Here is a 16,676-nt window from a genome sequence, read left to right as displayed (position 1 = left end):
CCATCGAGTTGCCATTGTATCCTCTGCTCTCCTCGTAGCAGCAATTAACATAATTTCACACGTGCTCTCAGTATGTGCATTGACGGCTGAGATCTTGAAACAGCCAATGACTTTCAGTTAATTTTTTTTTATATAAATTATTTTTATGTTGTTTGAATTTTAGATGAGAATGTAATTTACTCGCTAAGTCCATGATTTTTACGGACTGATGTTCTTTTTAGTTCCGTTACAAAACTTTTCTTAGTTTGAGATCGTGAATTGAATTGTATTTCGTTCTTAATTTTAAGTCCACTGAATCTTTATACTTTTGTTTGCACTGTTAACTGTAAATACTTAGAATAGAACGTAATAATTATATAAATATGACGAGCGTATTTTTTTTTCTTAAAAAAATAATTTTTGTATTGTTTTAAATTACGTTTATTTTTCAATCCAGTGAGATTATGTAGCAAGATTTTTATTTTTATTTAAACTCATGTGTGTTTTTAATTTATTTTCAGTAATGTCTACTGCTATGGAGAACTGCTTCACACCGTTCAAATGAAAAAGATATATCACGATTCGAAAACTTTCGTAGACATGAAAATGAAGCAGCCACCAAATGAGACATTAGAAAGTTTTCAAGCTCTGATGAAGAGAACGACGTCAGACCCGACTATCGAAGAGCTTGAAAACTTTCTTAGTGAGAAGTTTGAACCTGCTGGAAGTGAATTCGAAAAATGGGATCCATCTGACTGGATTAAACATCCGAAGTTTCTGGACGACATCGTCGATACTGATTTCCGGGAATGGGGCAAACAGTTAAATGACCTATGGAAGTTTTTGGGGAGGAAAATGAAAGATGAAGTTGGGGAACATCAAGAATTATATTCTATCATTTACGTGCCACATCCTGTGATTGTTCCCGGAGGACGATTCCGGGAGTTTTATTACTGGGATTCTTATTGGATTATACGTGGCCTCCTACTCTCAGAGATGTACTCGACGGTGAAGGGGATGTTAGGAAATTTCTTCTCTATAGTTGAGAACTATGGTTGTATTCCAAACGGAGGAAGAATTTATTACGCGAAGAGATCGCAACCACCGATGTTGCTCCCCATGATGAAAAGTTATTTGGATGCAACAAATGATATCACGTTTTTGAGAGATAACATCGACATCTTGGAACGAGAGTTTGATTACTGGATGACAAATCACACGATTTCAGTCGAGAAAGATGGAAAAAGATATACTTTGGCGAGGTATAAGGACGCTTCATCGGGACCCAGACCGGAATCTTACTGGTAAGGACGGTTTAATTAAATAATAGAACAGATGGACCACGATATGAAAAATGCGGTAATCAGAACTAATCCTAACCCATTCTAGTATCTATCTGAAAGTCAACCCACAAGATAGAAAGCTTCTTAACTCATCGTGTCACCAATTTTGTTCGGAAAGTTTACATTTCATTCTTTGCAGACAATTTGTTGATGTTATAATACGACGTTTTATAGGATAGCATCCTCTTGTGGTTTTAATTTGCACACAGTTTAATCTGATAATGCTGCACGAGGCAAAGGAAACATTTTTGTTCAGACCTGATATCTGAAATGTGTGTACAGCAATAGTCAGGCTTGTTTCGCACGAATGCAAAACATAACCCTCTTGCGTTCAGAATTTGACGACCACGGTACACATCGGCACATTTTTGAACACATTTAGACTGAACATGTTCGATTCTAGTCGTACGAAAAATAAAAGAGTTCTTTATTAGCATCCGAAATTTTTTTTGGCATTGTACGCAGTGCCCGAAATGAATTGTGTACCATGTGTGGATATGATCCTATTTTGTTCTAAGGAAACTGCGTGCGTCTTGCGCATGCGCGTACTTAAGAAATTTGCGTTTTAGATTATAATTTTGAATAACTGTAACGTCATGTTATTCTTAAAAGGAAAAAGGCCTAAATATGGAAATAAATTTAAATGTTGGATTGACTATGCCAGTTTGTTTGACTTAAGTGTAAGAAATCTTCATTTTCAGGGAAGATGTTTCAAGTGCTGAAGAAGCTTTTCGTACAGACGAAGAGAGGGAAGCCTACTATTCCGAATTGAAAGCTGCGGCCGAGTCGGGTTGGGATTTCTCAAGCCGTTGGTTCATTCAGAATGCCACAAATAAAGGTGAACTTTTATTTTTAATCCTTCCTTTTGTTAACTTTCTACGTTTCTTCTTTAGATGGCTTGAGACAGGGTTCAGCGACAGACTCTCGTAATTTCTCGTAATCTCTCGTAATTTCTCGTAATATCTCGTAAACTCTCGTGACGATATTTGTGTTTCATTATGGCAGGGAATTTATGAATTTCTTGAGTAGCTGAGGAACTGTTAGCTTTTTAGAAAAGGGGCTGTGTTTTATGGAGTTATTTCGTGATTGTATCAAGACTAACCTCAGTTTTTAGTGCTCAGTGTAGAGGGAAGTTGACACGATTTCTTCGTAATCAGTTCTGTTTTATGTTGCAGGAACTCTTATCGATCTGAAGACGCGATATATTATTCCAGTGGATCTAAACTCTATATTGTTCTGGAATGCCAGACTTTTGGTAGACTTCTACACACGCCTGAACATAACAGAAAAATCCGATAAATACAGAAGTATCGCGGACGAATGGCTAGAAGCCGTGACTGCCGTGTTGTGGCACGACGAAGTCGGCGCGTGGTTGGATTACGACTCGATGAATGAGGTTAAACGTGATTATTTCTATCCTACAAATGTCGCTCCGCTTTGGACTGGCTGTTACAAGGATAAGGAAACCCAAGTTGGGAAGATAATGAAATATTTGCAGAAGACGCAGATAATGGGAAATCTAGGTGGCATTCCGACGACATTAGAGCATTCTGGTGAACAGTGGGACTACCCCAATGCGTGGCCCCCACTTCAGTATATCATGATCATGGGTCTTGATAACACAGATGATGATTGGGCTAAACAGCTGGCATTTGAGATGACGGAGAGATGGGTGCGATCAAACTACAAGGCGTTCAATGAAACTGGTGCTATGTATGAAAAGGTATGTCGTGATTGTGTCTGGTATACTTTATTTTTTTTTTTGGTAAAGGTGTCTAACGTAGAATAATAAGCAAGATAGACTTTGTACTACAATTGATTATTTATTTATTAAATATTTTTGATAGAAAAAAAAATGATTTTAATGTAGAAATGTAATATTATAACAAAGTTACAGTGTTTGATATTTTAACCCTTGTATACTAGAAATGAGCCAGACTTGTCAGCGCAGTCGGAAGTGAAATATCTGTTCTACAAGTTATCATCAATTTGTTTTCCTTTTCTAGGTAATCTTACGTGTCTGTGTTTCTCTTCCATTTGTCTCAATGTTTGACTAATTTAATGTGGTTGCTAGGCGGTGTAGTAGATCTTTTCAACCAGGACATGTCAGGTTAATTCTTAGTCATAACCTAACCTAACCCAACCCAACAAAACCTAACCTAACCTAACCCAACCTAACCTAACATAACATAACCTAACAGCACCCATTTTAATCACTGGAATTGAAGAGTTCATAGATGCTGTGGGGATTGTTCCAGTATGATGCGACAGTTCCTGGTGGCCACGGCGGTGGTGGAGAATATGAAATTCAGGTGGGATTTGGATGGACAAATGGCGTAATAATGGAACTACTTCACAAGTATGGGGACCGCCTCACAGCTCGTGATAGGTTTACAGAACCAGATTCCAGACCGAACTACCAGTCTGACTCCAGAATCAATGTAGCGGCAGCGGCTCCCACGTCGTCCGTAAAACATATTCTGACAGGATTCGTAGCCCTGCTTGTCACGTTTGTTGCAGGATATATAGGGTGAGGTGAGTAACGTCGAAAGTTCTGCAGTGTTTGGTTATGTCGTGATTAAAATGTATTTAGTGATGTTTGGTCATTAAGGAGGGGCGGACCATTCGTGTTAACCATGTTAGCCTGGCTAACAGTTTAAAAGATGAAGGACATATTCTCCTGTCTTAACTCTCTTGTTGAGAGGTATTTCATATAGTGGAATAAAGCAGAACTGATCAGATGAGAGACATCTTTAGCCAACTCAAGTCAGCTGGGCATTCATACGCAGTTCGAGGCTTGTTTTAACCGTGAGTGCAAGAATGCATTTTGTGTGATCAGGTCTGCTGTGTTCCACTGATATATGAAAGTAAGACTTCTTCTTCTCCTTCTTATCCTCCTTCTCCTCCTCGTCCTCCTCCTCCTTCTTCTTATCCTCGTCCTCCTTCTCCTTATCCTCGTCCTCCTTCTCCTCCTCGTCCTCCTTCTCCTCCTCGTCCTCCTCCTTCTTCTTCCTCTCCTTCTCCTCCTCCTCCTTCTTCTTCCTCTCCTTCTTCTCCTTCTCCTTCTTCTTCTCCTCCTCCTCCTTCTTCTTCTTCTATGGCTCTTCGGTCCGTATTCGGTCGATGGCCTCCTCAATTCTCCTCTTACATTCGTTCCTCTGTTAGGTCCGTCCGTCCGAGTCTTTGATCGAGGTTTCGAAACGTCTTCCTTTTTACGGTGCAAGGTTGTTAGCCTTGCGACCAGCCCCCAACCTGGAGGACCAGGGTACCTCTCCCCCTCGACCAATCTGGCGAGGGAGGCCCTACCAGTAGCTCTTGGAGTCACCGAGGTACTCGAGCCCCGTGAAAGTAAGACGAGACTTTTCATTCTTCATTTTCTAAATTGGGCTAACGTGGTCGATATGAATGTTCCGCCCCCGACGACAACAAAAATGATAAAAGATTAACTTGTTCGGGTAACAAATAATCGGAATGGAAAATGCGACCCGATTGCCTTTTTATAATTTTTATTACATGTATGTGTGTGTGCGCGTGCACGTGTGATTCAAGTATATTAATATGTTTTCTTTTCTTTTCTTTGCAGATAACTTTTCTTAGACGTAGTCAATTAAAAGCTGTTGGAGCACGTAAGTTAGAAGGTGTTTAAACGAGTCGCATCAGCACCAGGTCAGGTTAGAAAATACGGTATGAGGCATTTCGATTCGTGTCGTTCTCAGGGTCGCTAGCGTGAAACAGTTCCTGTAGTTGTCTGTCGAAGGACAATCTTTATACCAACAGTATTTTTTTTTTTTTTACATCTGCGTATCGCTGCACAGTTAAGATGTCATATTTTTTTTTTTTTAAGACTTTCCAAAGCAGAATAATTTTAAAGCGTCTTTCATTTCAGAAACGTATTTATGAACAGAATTTATATAAGTATGTTACTTTTCCATCCAACAATTTTGCTCGCTGCAGGTCAGCGAAATATAAATGTGTCCGCCTTATCTCGAAAGAAGTGATTTACCTTCCACGTCATTATCCTTTTTAAGAGGTGATATTTTAATGTTAGCGTTATTTGTATAGATATATATTTTATGTGTTAAATTATTGCTGTGTGTAATTTTTAATTCTACGTTGATGTCCGAGTTCAGCGTGCGGTTATCAGGTACGCAGCAGATACGTCCGACGGTATTTGTATTTATTCCAACCTGCTTATTTGGTTTAAATGTATTTAATTGTTTAATGTGCTCGAATTCTTTTTAAATGTTGGGAATGTCTTTGTCTGTGACTTCTCTAACTCTTTGCATGGAAATATTCTGTGCTTCGTTATCTAACGTGTTTTTCCCGAGGTATGTGTTCCGGCAGCCGGAATTCGACTCGACTGCGTGACGTTTATCGTGTTACCAAAGCTTTTTTTGTATAACCATGATTTTTAACCTTTGCGTAGTCGCCATTACCATGTTTTCAGTCTGTTCCGTACGAATTTCGAACGAAGACTCCCGTCATGATCTTAATTAGAATTGACTTTAAACTCTTCCGGTTACTGAGTGCAATGAAATCCTCTCGGGTGCTTGAACACGTCACTGCAGAGTAAAATTCCAGTGTTTCAGAGACTTTGTACTCGCGTATGAACGGACGTGTTTTGTAACGCGCCACTGACAGTAACTTGACGCTTCTGAGCTAAGCTACTCCACGTACTTAGTGAGATATCTTCTGAGACGCTCGTAACCACTCATTTACGTCGCGCGTTCCGTCGCTGACTAGCTCGTGACCAAGGGGGGCAGTGTTCTGCTTGCTGAATGTGCGTATGTGTGTCTTTTGTTTTTGGTTCCATTAAATATCTATCGCTGATAATTGCGACGTAGAGACAATCTCTAAAATGTTGGAATTTTAACGCTGCGGTGTAATAGCTGATCGATCGAGAGGATTCCGTTGAATTAAATGTTCATTGTACATAAAGATATTTGCAAGTTACTTTATTATTAATTTTGTGACACCAGTTAATGTCCAAGATGTATTTTTTACTCTGTTTGCAGTATATCGATTCTTGTATGCCGACAGATTCTACGTTTTTCTCAAAAATATGTTATAGATTTGTTATATTTGTTGTTATTTGATTGTGTACTTTAATTTTGATAGCCACCTCTTAAAATTCTGATAGTTTGTTGTTTATGGGATTACTTTAATATTATCCTTAACGATGAGGTGCGGCGTAAGTGTCCGGCATACGAAAGAACTTTTCCTGGAGGGCTGTTACAGTTATGGAAATCGTGGAATTTACCACAGATTGGTTTCAAAACAGGAAGTGGTTTTTGTGAGAATTTTTTTTGAAATGTGTAAAAGTTATCAGCATTTTAGCAGTGAATTCAGTAAAAAAAAATTAATTTATTCTGAAGTTAAAATTCAGAAATGTTTGTTGTTGAAGAAAAATGTTTAAAATAATTTAGAATTTGAGGATAATTTTATCGCGGTTTACGTCGGAAGTCGGTATTTAGTTACGTCGGATGTTACTGCGAATCACGTTGGACTCGGTCTTGAGAACTAAAATGCTGAAAAATATGGTAAGTGCCAGTAATATTTATAAATTAAAATTGCCCTCTTGTGTGATATTTGATTCCAGTCAGTGTTAGCGTTTAGATTATTTATGGGCTTATCACTAAAATGTTATTTGTATGTAGCAAATATGCTTCAAAGATGTACATAGATATTGTATATAAAATATTTTTTTAAAAAAAAAATGTTAAAATATTTATGTTGTTGTGTTGTTATTTACTATTATAAAATATAAATTTCACTAAAGGGATGGGAAATAAACTTTTTTCATTTACGAAGATTACACTTTCTTGCACTTTGATGTTTTGAGGAGTAGTGTCGTTAATTTTGAATTATAAATACCATTAACTTGAATTATTTATTCTGGCATTACCGTATTTTTTGGCGTCATATGTCAACGTAGTGTGGGAAAGGACGAAAATGTTCTGATATAATTTACGTCAGTAAATAGCTTTGTTAGTATTGAAGATCACAGAAGGAATATTATTATTTTTATGTCAGACTGTTACAGTGCTGAACATTTTGGGGTTATAAGATTGTAATGTGATATCTGATAAGACTCGACAGACGAAAACATTATTTCAGATGTCATATTTGATTACATGTCTTAGATCTGAGAATTTTTCTGCCATGGCAATCTAATGGGAAACATAAAAATTTATCCACTATACTCGCCCGTTTTAAATTGTCATCTGTCCGCTCCGGTTACGTCTCTTCTCAGCTCTGTAACAGACCTTGTACGTGTTGCAACCTTCTCTGCAAATTTATTTGTCGACATGTTTCTTTTTGCCAAGAAGTCTTTCGATCCAAATGTAGGGATACGAGGAGAGTAAATAGCTTTAATTACTTCTTTGTAAAATGAGATTATGTACATATAAACTGTCAGCTTTTGAATTCAAGACTTGCTTTATCTGTGTGTGTGTGTGTGTATTCCTGCACGCTTGCATGAACATGAAATTGTGTCCTTTTAATATTTACGTTAACTATACTCCCAGAAATATTGTCTTTGATTTTTCCTTCTTAGGTCCTATATTTATTCATGTGTATAATTATTATAAAAAATAATAACTGATCCTTTTCCTTTCTCCGCTCCATTTAAGTTCTGTGGCATACGAGAACCGACGTGCTATAGCTGGAACCCGTATCCTTTCTGCGAATTTATTTACAGATATTACAAGGAACAAATGATTTCCCACCATTCCAGTAAACTTTTGTGTCTTGCGAAGCCTTTTATAAGCATCTTCTGTTACGAAGGAGACGTCGAATTGAACACCTAAATTTTGTGATACGAGAATTGGGAATTTATATCCCAATATTATGGTACCGCTGGCTGCATCACACAGGTGTTCTGTTACCTTCCAAAACTGCTTATTTTAATGAAGGCAGTTTCCTGTAAAATTCCATAATCACTTCTGATAGTACAATATGGTGCACAATTCATAAACATCCTCACATTTCCTGCTTTATACCATATAACATGAACATATTACATAACGTTGTTAAAGTAATAAATAAATAAATAAGAAAGATGCTGTATTCCTGTGAGGCGTTATCCATATTTGTGTCTAAAATCATGTCATACTGACTTTGCATGTATAACCAAATACCTTCTGACCACCTTGTTATCAACAAATAATATTTTTTGGTTGTTGTGTTAACCTCTCTTGGAACTGAGCTACAAAATCTTAAAGTAGAAATATTGCTTGCAGATTAATACAGCGTAGGGACAGGATTTACCAGGATATGGTATCTTGGGCACATAAATAAACGAGATTGGAAATGCGTACATCTTTGACCGCACTAAATTCCAAAGGTATTCTTAGTACCGCAATACAAGTAATGATCTCAGCAGAGGAACCGAGTAATAATAAATGCAACAACGTAATTATTGGTGTGGCGTGATTCAAGGTCACTGATGCAGCAGGTGTCTCCAGCTTCATTGTCATATCAATGCGACGAAATGCGTCACAGGCTCGGAGGGGCCCGTGAGGCATTCTTTGCTCATGTCAAAGGAGCCAGTTTTTTTTTGTCACATATGTATGTTGACTGGATCCATTCTCAATTATGTTGATCTGCCATTTGTTTTTTATAAATTTTTTAAGGTCTCGTTAATGCATTATAAACACGCCATTAAGAAAGATCCACGAGTAATGGTTTACTCACTCGGGGAAAGGGATGTTACCATTGAAGAACTAAGTCGCTGAGCTCTAGATGGGCAGTTTTTAGTGTTTCTTTCAGTCTGCTAAATGCGGAAGTAGTGATGAAACACTCTTTTGACTAATATTTAATTTTCAGCCCTCTTTATGAACACTGTAGCCTGTCATAGATGGGTTGGAAAACTTCTACCAGACTACATGGCACAACAACCCATAAGACAACCATGTGAACTTCAAATAGCAGTTTAACCTATACCCAGTGGTCTTTAAGTCATGGACTCGTCATAATAAAATTCTACTACTTCTATGGCTCTCCGGTCCGTATTCGGTCCATGGCCTCCTCAATTCTCCTCTTCCATTCGTTCCTCTGTTAGGTCCGCCTGTCCGAGGTTTCGATCGAGGTTTCGAAACGTCTTCCTTTTTACGGCGCAAGGTTGTTAGCCTTGCGACCAACCCCCAACCTGGAGGACCAGGGTACCTGTCTTAGTCTGACCTCTCCCCCTCGACCAACCCTACCAGTAGCTATGCTACCGCCAGCATAGCTCTTGGGGTCACCGAGGTACTCGAGCCCCACCGCCACGACAAGGTGCAGGTACCATTAAGTGGGGAATTCTACTACTATGGGAATGATTTCTTTGGATATTACCACTTTTTTCTGCATTAAAAAGTTCCATAGTGTTTCAGAACTTTATATTTCTTAAAATAAATTAAGTACCTTTTCCTGCATGATTTTTTTTTTAAATGTTTTAGCTGCTCTTAAGCTCAAAAGTGCTTGTTTCAATGTTGTGTATGTTGCCAGTCAGATATTCAATTAATTTATTTAAATGCTTGACAACAGCCAGATGTTTAGTCAAATGTTGCGTTTGTCAGTAAAAAAGTAAGTAATTATGAAATAGTCACATTATTTGGTAGAATACATTATGTGATAATTAGTTCAGAACAGGAGGCACAAAACCCAGATGGTAAAACATAAGAAACACCCTTAAGATGACTTTCAAGAGGAGAGTTTAATTTTATTATTATATCAAGAAATTCCTTGTTATAAGGAAGTAAATCTTACATATTTTGAGTTCTGAATATACTTTATATTTCATTTTGGTACTCACGATTAATTTGCAAAAAAACATTTTATAGAACAGTTTTGAAAATGCAATGCATCGATGCTGAGATGTTTCTTAATTTTTATTAATCACCAAATGTTATCAGGATCATCAAATTAATAGCGAAGTGAGTGTAGCGTATAGCATGCATGGGAGAAATAGGAAAGGTATATGTGACATGATAATATTAAAATTGATCTGAATGAAATTGAGAAGGAAGGCTTGGTCTAATTTAAATGTGGTTCTGGATAGGAGCTGGCAGTGAGAGAAGTCATCTAATTTTCGAAAATAAAAAATGAAATTTAATGCCCCTCTTGTACAGATTGTCGACAGTTCTTAACATGTATTCAGAATATATCTACCAATTAGGGAGTATGGAAGTTTTGTCTTTAAAAGGAATATTATTAACCTCTGCGTCTCTCCGCACCGCCTCACTTTCTGTCGTGGATATTTTGCTGAATTGAGAGACAATCTGCTGTGGGAATTTCGAGGTCTTTGTAATTCTGATTTCAAATAAATAAAATTTATTACTGTGTGAAAAACTTTTATTTTTAGTGAAGAAGGTTTTTGTCATTATCCTAAAGCACTACGTTGGAACATGTTCGACTCTTACGTTTCACGTTACGTACACAGTTTTGATATTTTAAATTAACATTCTGTAGGTATATAGCCACTTTTGATGATTAGGTAACATTGTTTAGAGGACATTGTAATCTTGGTGTTGTATTTTTTAATGACATGGTAAAAAAAAAACAATGCACCGTTGTTACGCAACTTTATTTCATGCTTGTTAGCGTGGAAGTGCCTGTAGGAGTTCTTAATTGCTCCATTTATCTCACTCAACAGATTCTTTCTTACAAGGCCACTGTAAATAAATCCCATATAAGAGCCAGGAAATGCATTCATTTAGTCCATACAGATGATAGTTACTTGTACAGCAGCTGTTATAACACAAATTGTATTGTCATTACATAAGTAAGTTCTTTTTCGCAATGTGTCTCTGTGTGTCGGCAGTTGTGACGTTCCACATTCTGAAGCGGATAATAGTTTAATAGCTGTCTCTGTGTTATGTAATAGATTTTTAAATAAAACAAAATACCAGTTACGAGTTGGTATTCTTTAGCGTGAAGCAGTTGAATCACTGAGAATTTGAATAGCAGATCGCATTTTATTTTATAAACTCTAATTTAAATTAGTAGGGATTATATTTATAACTATTTCTTATCATTACTTAGAAATGTGTATGTACAGGTTATTTTTCTGGGACATGTGAGTTAATGGTAATTATGCTAATATAAATGGGAGGTTATCTTAATGTATTTAGAATTCTATATTTTATTTAAGAAAAATATTACTTTTATTAATGTATGCTGTCTGCTTACAGTAATGTGTTTGATACCAGTTGCACATTAATACTGAAAGTTGACCAGCGACCACAGTAAATTATGTGAAAGAGTGACATAAATAAGCATATACTGATACATGTATGAAGTGTAAACTAGCATTTTTCTATTTTGGTTATGTTAAATAATATTAACAGTTGATATGTAATAATTAAATAACTCAACATACAAAAAAATTTGGATCTATAAGGATTAAATGTAATTATGCTTGAAAAAACAATTAACGCCCAATTTGTCACATTTGCATATTGTAACGAGTGTATGTTTATTTTTGTACTGGTACGATCTCAAGGACGTCTGCTTCTACTGTAACTCGCAGTGGATAATGGATCGACATAAAACAGGATCTGATAGCTTTCTGAAATAGTAATTTATGTTTCAACATCACTTCATTACATCAATAATTTTTTAGTTGCAAATAAAAATTTAAAAATTGTTATGAAACCAAAGAATTGTTTTCTTCTATATTGGTATATAAAAGTGGTATGAAAATTGTTGGTATTTTCCGTTCTAATAATATGTAAAGTCATGAAATGTAGTATAGCTAAAGTTCTAGCTCATATTCTACTGGAATTAGTGAATAAAATGTAAAAGTCAAGTTTTAACCGCCATAAAGGAATAACAACATGTCGGAGAGTTTCAAATGTGAAACATAAATTTGTATACCGATTGTCTCATATTTTTTTTTTAATATTTATGTTGATGTTTTTTATGTCATCCCCAATATTTGGATGTAATTGTGTTGGAAACCTTCATTATTTTATTGAAATATTGTGATTGTTAAGTTTACTACACAAAATGTGATCGTGTGTCACGCAACAGGAACACGAAAGTTTGATTTGTAAGGTCTCTAGTAATTTTAATGTTTTTTGTATATAAGATTATGTTTTTAATGTTGTATTTTTTGTTTCAGGGTAATTATGTATAGAAAGCGCACTTCCCAACAAACTGGGAGAAGGGAACTTTGCCCTCAGTTTTGTGGAGGATACATGGAGCTGAAAAACCTAGCATTTGATTGACAGGAGTATCGATTAGGCAGGATAACGCGCTGTCCAGTTTTATTGGGTCTCTCCGGCTGGTAATGGACGAATGAACGGTTCGAAGCCAGTAATAAGGAAGGACAACTATCGGTAGGATGTTTGAGCAGAAAACAAGGCTGGGTAAGAGTGTTTTGGCAAAGTAGTTCTTGGCTTTAATATTCATTGTCAAGAAATTACTCCATATCTCATTTATAAGGAATTTGACAGAACGTGGCAATAAACATTGACGCTTTACTTTAAGAAGAATAAAATATTATGTAGAGGCCATTGGTGATGAAATTGGTAAAGGGGAGCTGAATGTGTGATTTTACTGGTACATAATAGTATAGAAGTATTTGTTGACATATATATTTTTACAAGATTAATGCGTATAAAATTTTTAAGTATGAGTGGTAGTTATGGGTCCATATATGATTATTTTTGAGAATAAGACTTTGCTGTACTTTTCATGAAATGTATATTTTAATCAGTATCAAATTTTTTTTCCTGAGCTGTTAGATTCTTTGCATACTTTTCATGAGTTAATTTTATTTCAGAACTGCTCCGTGAGGTTGGATATGTTGTATACTTCCTGATTGCATGGCCTCACGTTTATCAGGGGAATGTTGATCGGAAATAGAGCCGCCGGTACTCGTATGAATCTGGCGTTTCGGTGGAAATATTTATCAGTAAAGAGACCATCACAGTAGATGACTGCCTAATGTAAGATATTGATAATTTGTTATTGCACTAATGGTTTTTTTATGCCAACTTCAGTAATCACATCTCAGAAGAACGACGCTTGCACTGCAATAGGGGATCTTTTTTATGAATGTTGCTTTGGTGTAGAGGTAAGAAAAGGTGCAGAATAATATAATCATTTTGGGTGTTATGTATCTCTTGAAGGGTAAACTTTAGAACCATTTTATCTGGTGAGCTGGTACTTTGAAGACTATCATTCCTTCAAATATCTTCATGAAATGAAGATGCATGGTTTAAAATTTGTAATTTGGTTGTCTTGTAAGGGATGTCTTCTTTCTCTTGCCATTCTTCTTAGAAGTTTCTACAGTGCCCTAGAATTATCACGAGTGCCGTCGACGATAAACAAAATCTGTAATTGATAGGAGCAGTCATTAAAATTTCCAAAAGTAAAAGTGCAGTTGCGTCGTGAACGTGCAGTGTTGATAACGGTTAACTCTCGTCAGTCTCCATTTATTTCTGATAAGCAGACTACAGATTGTTTGTAGAAGATAGTTGAATATTGTGTGTTTCACAAATATTGAAATTCAGTGAAATGAACTCATAAGGAAGGTATGAGAAATATATTAAAAGTTTTGAAATTACGGTGTCAGGCTCACGGCTGAAAATCTAATGTCAGAAGAAGAAGAAGAAGACAGATATTTGAATGGCTGTTATAACTGCACAGTTAGGTTGCGCGGAATCACAGATGATGTATGTACTGTCTAAAGCGAGAGGAGAAAATCACTACAGCGAACTTCATCGATGGCACACATTAGCGGTAGTCTGCAAAGTCCGGTCAGAGATTTAACATCTCCCTTATCTTTCATTATATCAGAGACGTATTACCCAGAACTAGTGAAATTATTTTATATTTATTTGTATATCCCAAAATATTGTAAGTGATGGACTTTATGGAAACAAAGTCTCTCCAGGAAAGTGACAGGTGCTAGAGCCATATTTCCGAGCGTAGAAGACACCTTGTCTTCCATTGTGGACTTAAAGTAAGAATACAGACATACTGTAAGTAAGTGTATTGTGATGTTTATATTAGTATTATTTTTTTCTCTTATTGTGTCTAAAATGGAGTCACGTCTCTTAATGTGTGGAGAATATCTTGGTGATGGTACTTTCTGTAGGGTGTAACAAGAGTAAGTTGAAGATGTTCATTGAGTGTAGGGCACAAACATTTCCAAAATATTTCGCTACTGAATATTAGATTTGTCTGTGAACAGACCGAGTATGTACGTGTCCGTGTACCTTTCTTTTTTCACAGACCAGTGACTGTGATAGTTGAGAGATATGCCACTTTCTTTGAATCGTGTTACGGCATGATTACACGTCATGTGTGTCTCTCTGCGTTCGTACTGTTCTGCAGATGTGAAACAGAAGTGTGGGAGTTGGCATCTCTGCCAGACAGCCACCCCCCATTCACTTACATTTTGGTCCAGACAGCCACCCCCATTCACTTACATTTTGGTCCGAGATTTGTGTAATTTCAATGACTTACTTTCCTGCCCCACACGCGGTGAATCATTTTGACTTGTTCTGGTCTTTTGACATTCTCTGATGATGTTCACATCACCGCTTTATTTGCATGGAAGTACATATTTACAATACTGATATTAGAAAGCATCGCCTAAAGATGTACATGACAATTAATGCAAGGCTGTGTCTTGTTGTGGCTCCTAAAGGATTGTTTTAATACTTCTGATTGCATATAGATGAGGCATGTGTTCTATATGTAATAATCAGTCAACTTTTTTTAATTGGTTGCTTTATTCAATAAGTATGAAGTATGTGCGATGCAGGGTAAGTTTCAGAGCGTGAAGTAGTATTTATTAATTTATTTTATTCTGAAGAAATGAGTTTATGGTACTGCATGTTATCTAATTTCTTATGCTGTTGATGTGCCAAAATTATGTCAAAAATATGGCTTTAATATCACGCTGTTAATGCTTATTTCTTATGTCTCCTAATTTTTACATATGAAATTTAAATATTTGTTGCTTTTTATAAGTTATATGACAGTATACATGTTTAGCGCTCCATGACAAACTTTATGTTATTAAATATTCAGTATGCCAAACCAAATGCTCGGTCCCAAATATTCTTACAGGTCCGAAGTGTAAGTGCAGAATCATCTTTCCTTTTTAAGGTGTGACCCTTTTGTCATATCCTTGTCTTTGAGTTTCCATGACTTATGGTCTGATGTATAAGATTACACTTTTAGGTTTGAGTTGTGTTATTTGTTGAAATTCTCCTAACATTCCAGCAAACATTGCAGTTCAGAATGAAAGGTACGCGTCTGACAGACCAGACATCACATTCCCGCAGATGCTTATGGGAACGTAAGAGATGATAATCTTGGGGGGGAGGGACTGATGATCAGCAATACCAAATATTCCATAGAGATCACAGTATCACGTTTGATGAAATGGGAGAAAAAGGCAGTCATTTTCAAATCATCATCAGAGACGCCATCAAAGCAATGAAATGCCCATAGAACATTAAAGAGTAGTACAGTTATTGATTGAATAACATTTTGGGATACCAAATTGACCTTCTGTTGGCTAGTACACACAATATTTCCCCCAGATTTCAGAGTCCAGCCATTTTGTGAACATCTATAACAACCAATAAAGTCATTCACATTCTCCTTTCCTCCCTCTTGAGGATTATGTAAAAATATGCTGTTCCTTTACCCAATCCGTGACATTGACGCCAAATATGGTGAGAGTTTGCTGAAACATTGGAATGATTTAAATGAATGATTTGGCACAAACCCAAAAGAGTAATCTTATATGTACTGTATATGTTGATTATGCAGAACTGAAGAGTCTGTACTGCCATTGTGCCATATTTTAAAAACTGCTGTCTTCGTGCTGACTGGAATGACGTAACTAAACTTCTAATTTCCTCTGCCTTTATGTGTAAGTGTGAACAACACTTTGCCTAGCCATTCTGACACCAAGGAAAGAATAATGATGCTGTAACATCAGTATTAAGTCTCATATTATGACAAGTGTTTGGTGAATTACTTTTAAGTCATACACAGAAGCCTCATCTTATGTTTCAGTAGAGCTCATTCAAATGTTAATCACGAGAACTACCATAGCATTTATTATAATTCATTTGTGTTTAAATTAATTCCCAAGTCTGTGTAAGTAGCTTTGTATGCACATATATACATACTGACAAACAGAATATGTAGCAAGTATTATGTTCAGTGTTTGATATCTTTTATGTGTAATTTTGTGTCATTAAATAGTAATAAACAAATGTTCATATATGATGGTATTTTGTTCCTCTGTAATCATGAGTTCAGTGGCGACAGTTTATTTATTAAATTTTATTTAAATTGAGGTACATGAATACAGTAACTGATTACCAGCTTGGTCATATA

At 36.3% G+C, this 16,676-nt stretch overlaps 1 protein-coding gene across 7 annotated transcripts in view; it reads left to right on the top strand.

Moving 5' to 3' along the window:
- Positions 1-16,562, top strand: part of LOC110831726 (trehalase) — a 49,112-nt gene extending 32,550 nt beyond the window's left edge. For 6 of the 7 annotated variants that reach the window (XM_087349359.1, XM_087349356.1, XM_087349360.1 and 3 more), the window contains 6 exons: positions 501-1,283; positions 2,024-2,160; positions 2,498-3,045; positions 3,581-3,852; positions 12,427-12,673; positions 13,090-16,562. In XM_087349359.1, coding sequence (XP_087205485.1) covers positions 501-1,283; positions 2,024-2,160; positions 2,498-3,045; positions 3,581-3,852; positions 12,427-12,532 — 1,846 coding nt within the window. In that variant the 3' untranslated portion in view covers positions 12,533-12,673; positions 13,090-16,562. Of the gene's footprint in view, positions 1-500; positions 1,284-2,023; positions 2,161-2,497; positions 3,046-3,580; positions 3,858-4,905; positions 7,754-12,426; positions 12,674-13,089 lie in introns of those variants that run through there. The other variant, XM_087349361.1, reaches the window with a different exon arrangement.
- Positions 16,563-16,676: the final 114 nt, after the last annotated feature.

This window comes from Zootermopsis nevadensis, unplaced genomic scaffold, assembly GCF_977971745.1.
Source record: "Zootermopsis nevadensis isolate Lab colony 2312 unplaced genomic scaffold, Znev_1.0 Znev_ptg000016l, whole genome shotgun sequence".
Taxonomy (NCBI): domain Eukaryota; kingdom Metazoa; phylum Arthropoda; class Insecta; order Blattodea; family Termopsidae; genus Zootermopsis; species Zootermopsis nevadensis.
Note: the sequence above shows the minus strand (reverse complement) of the source record. Positions and strands in the feature narration are given on the sequence as shown.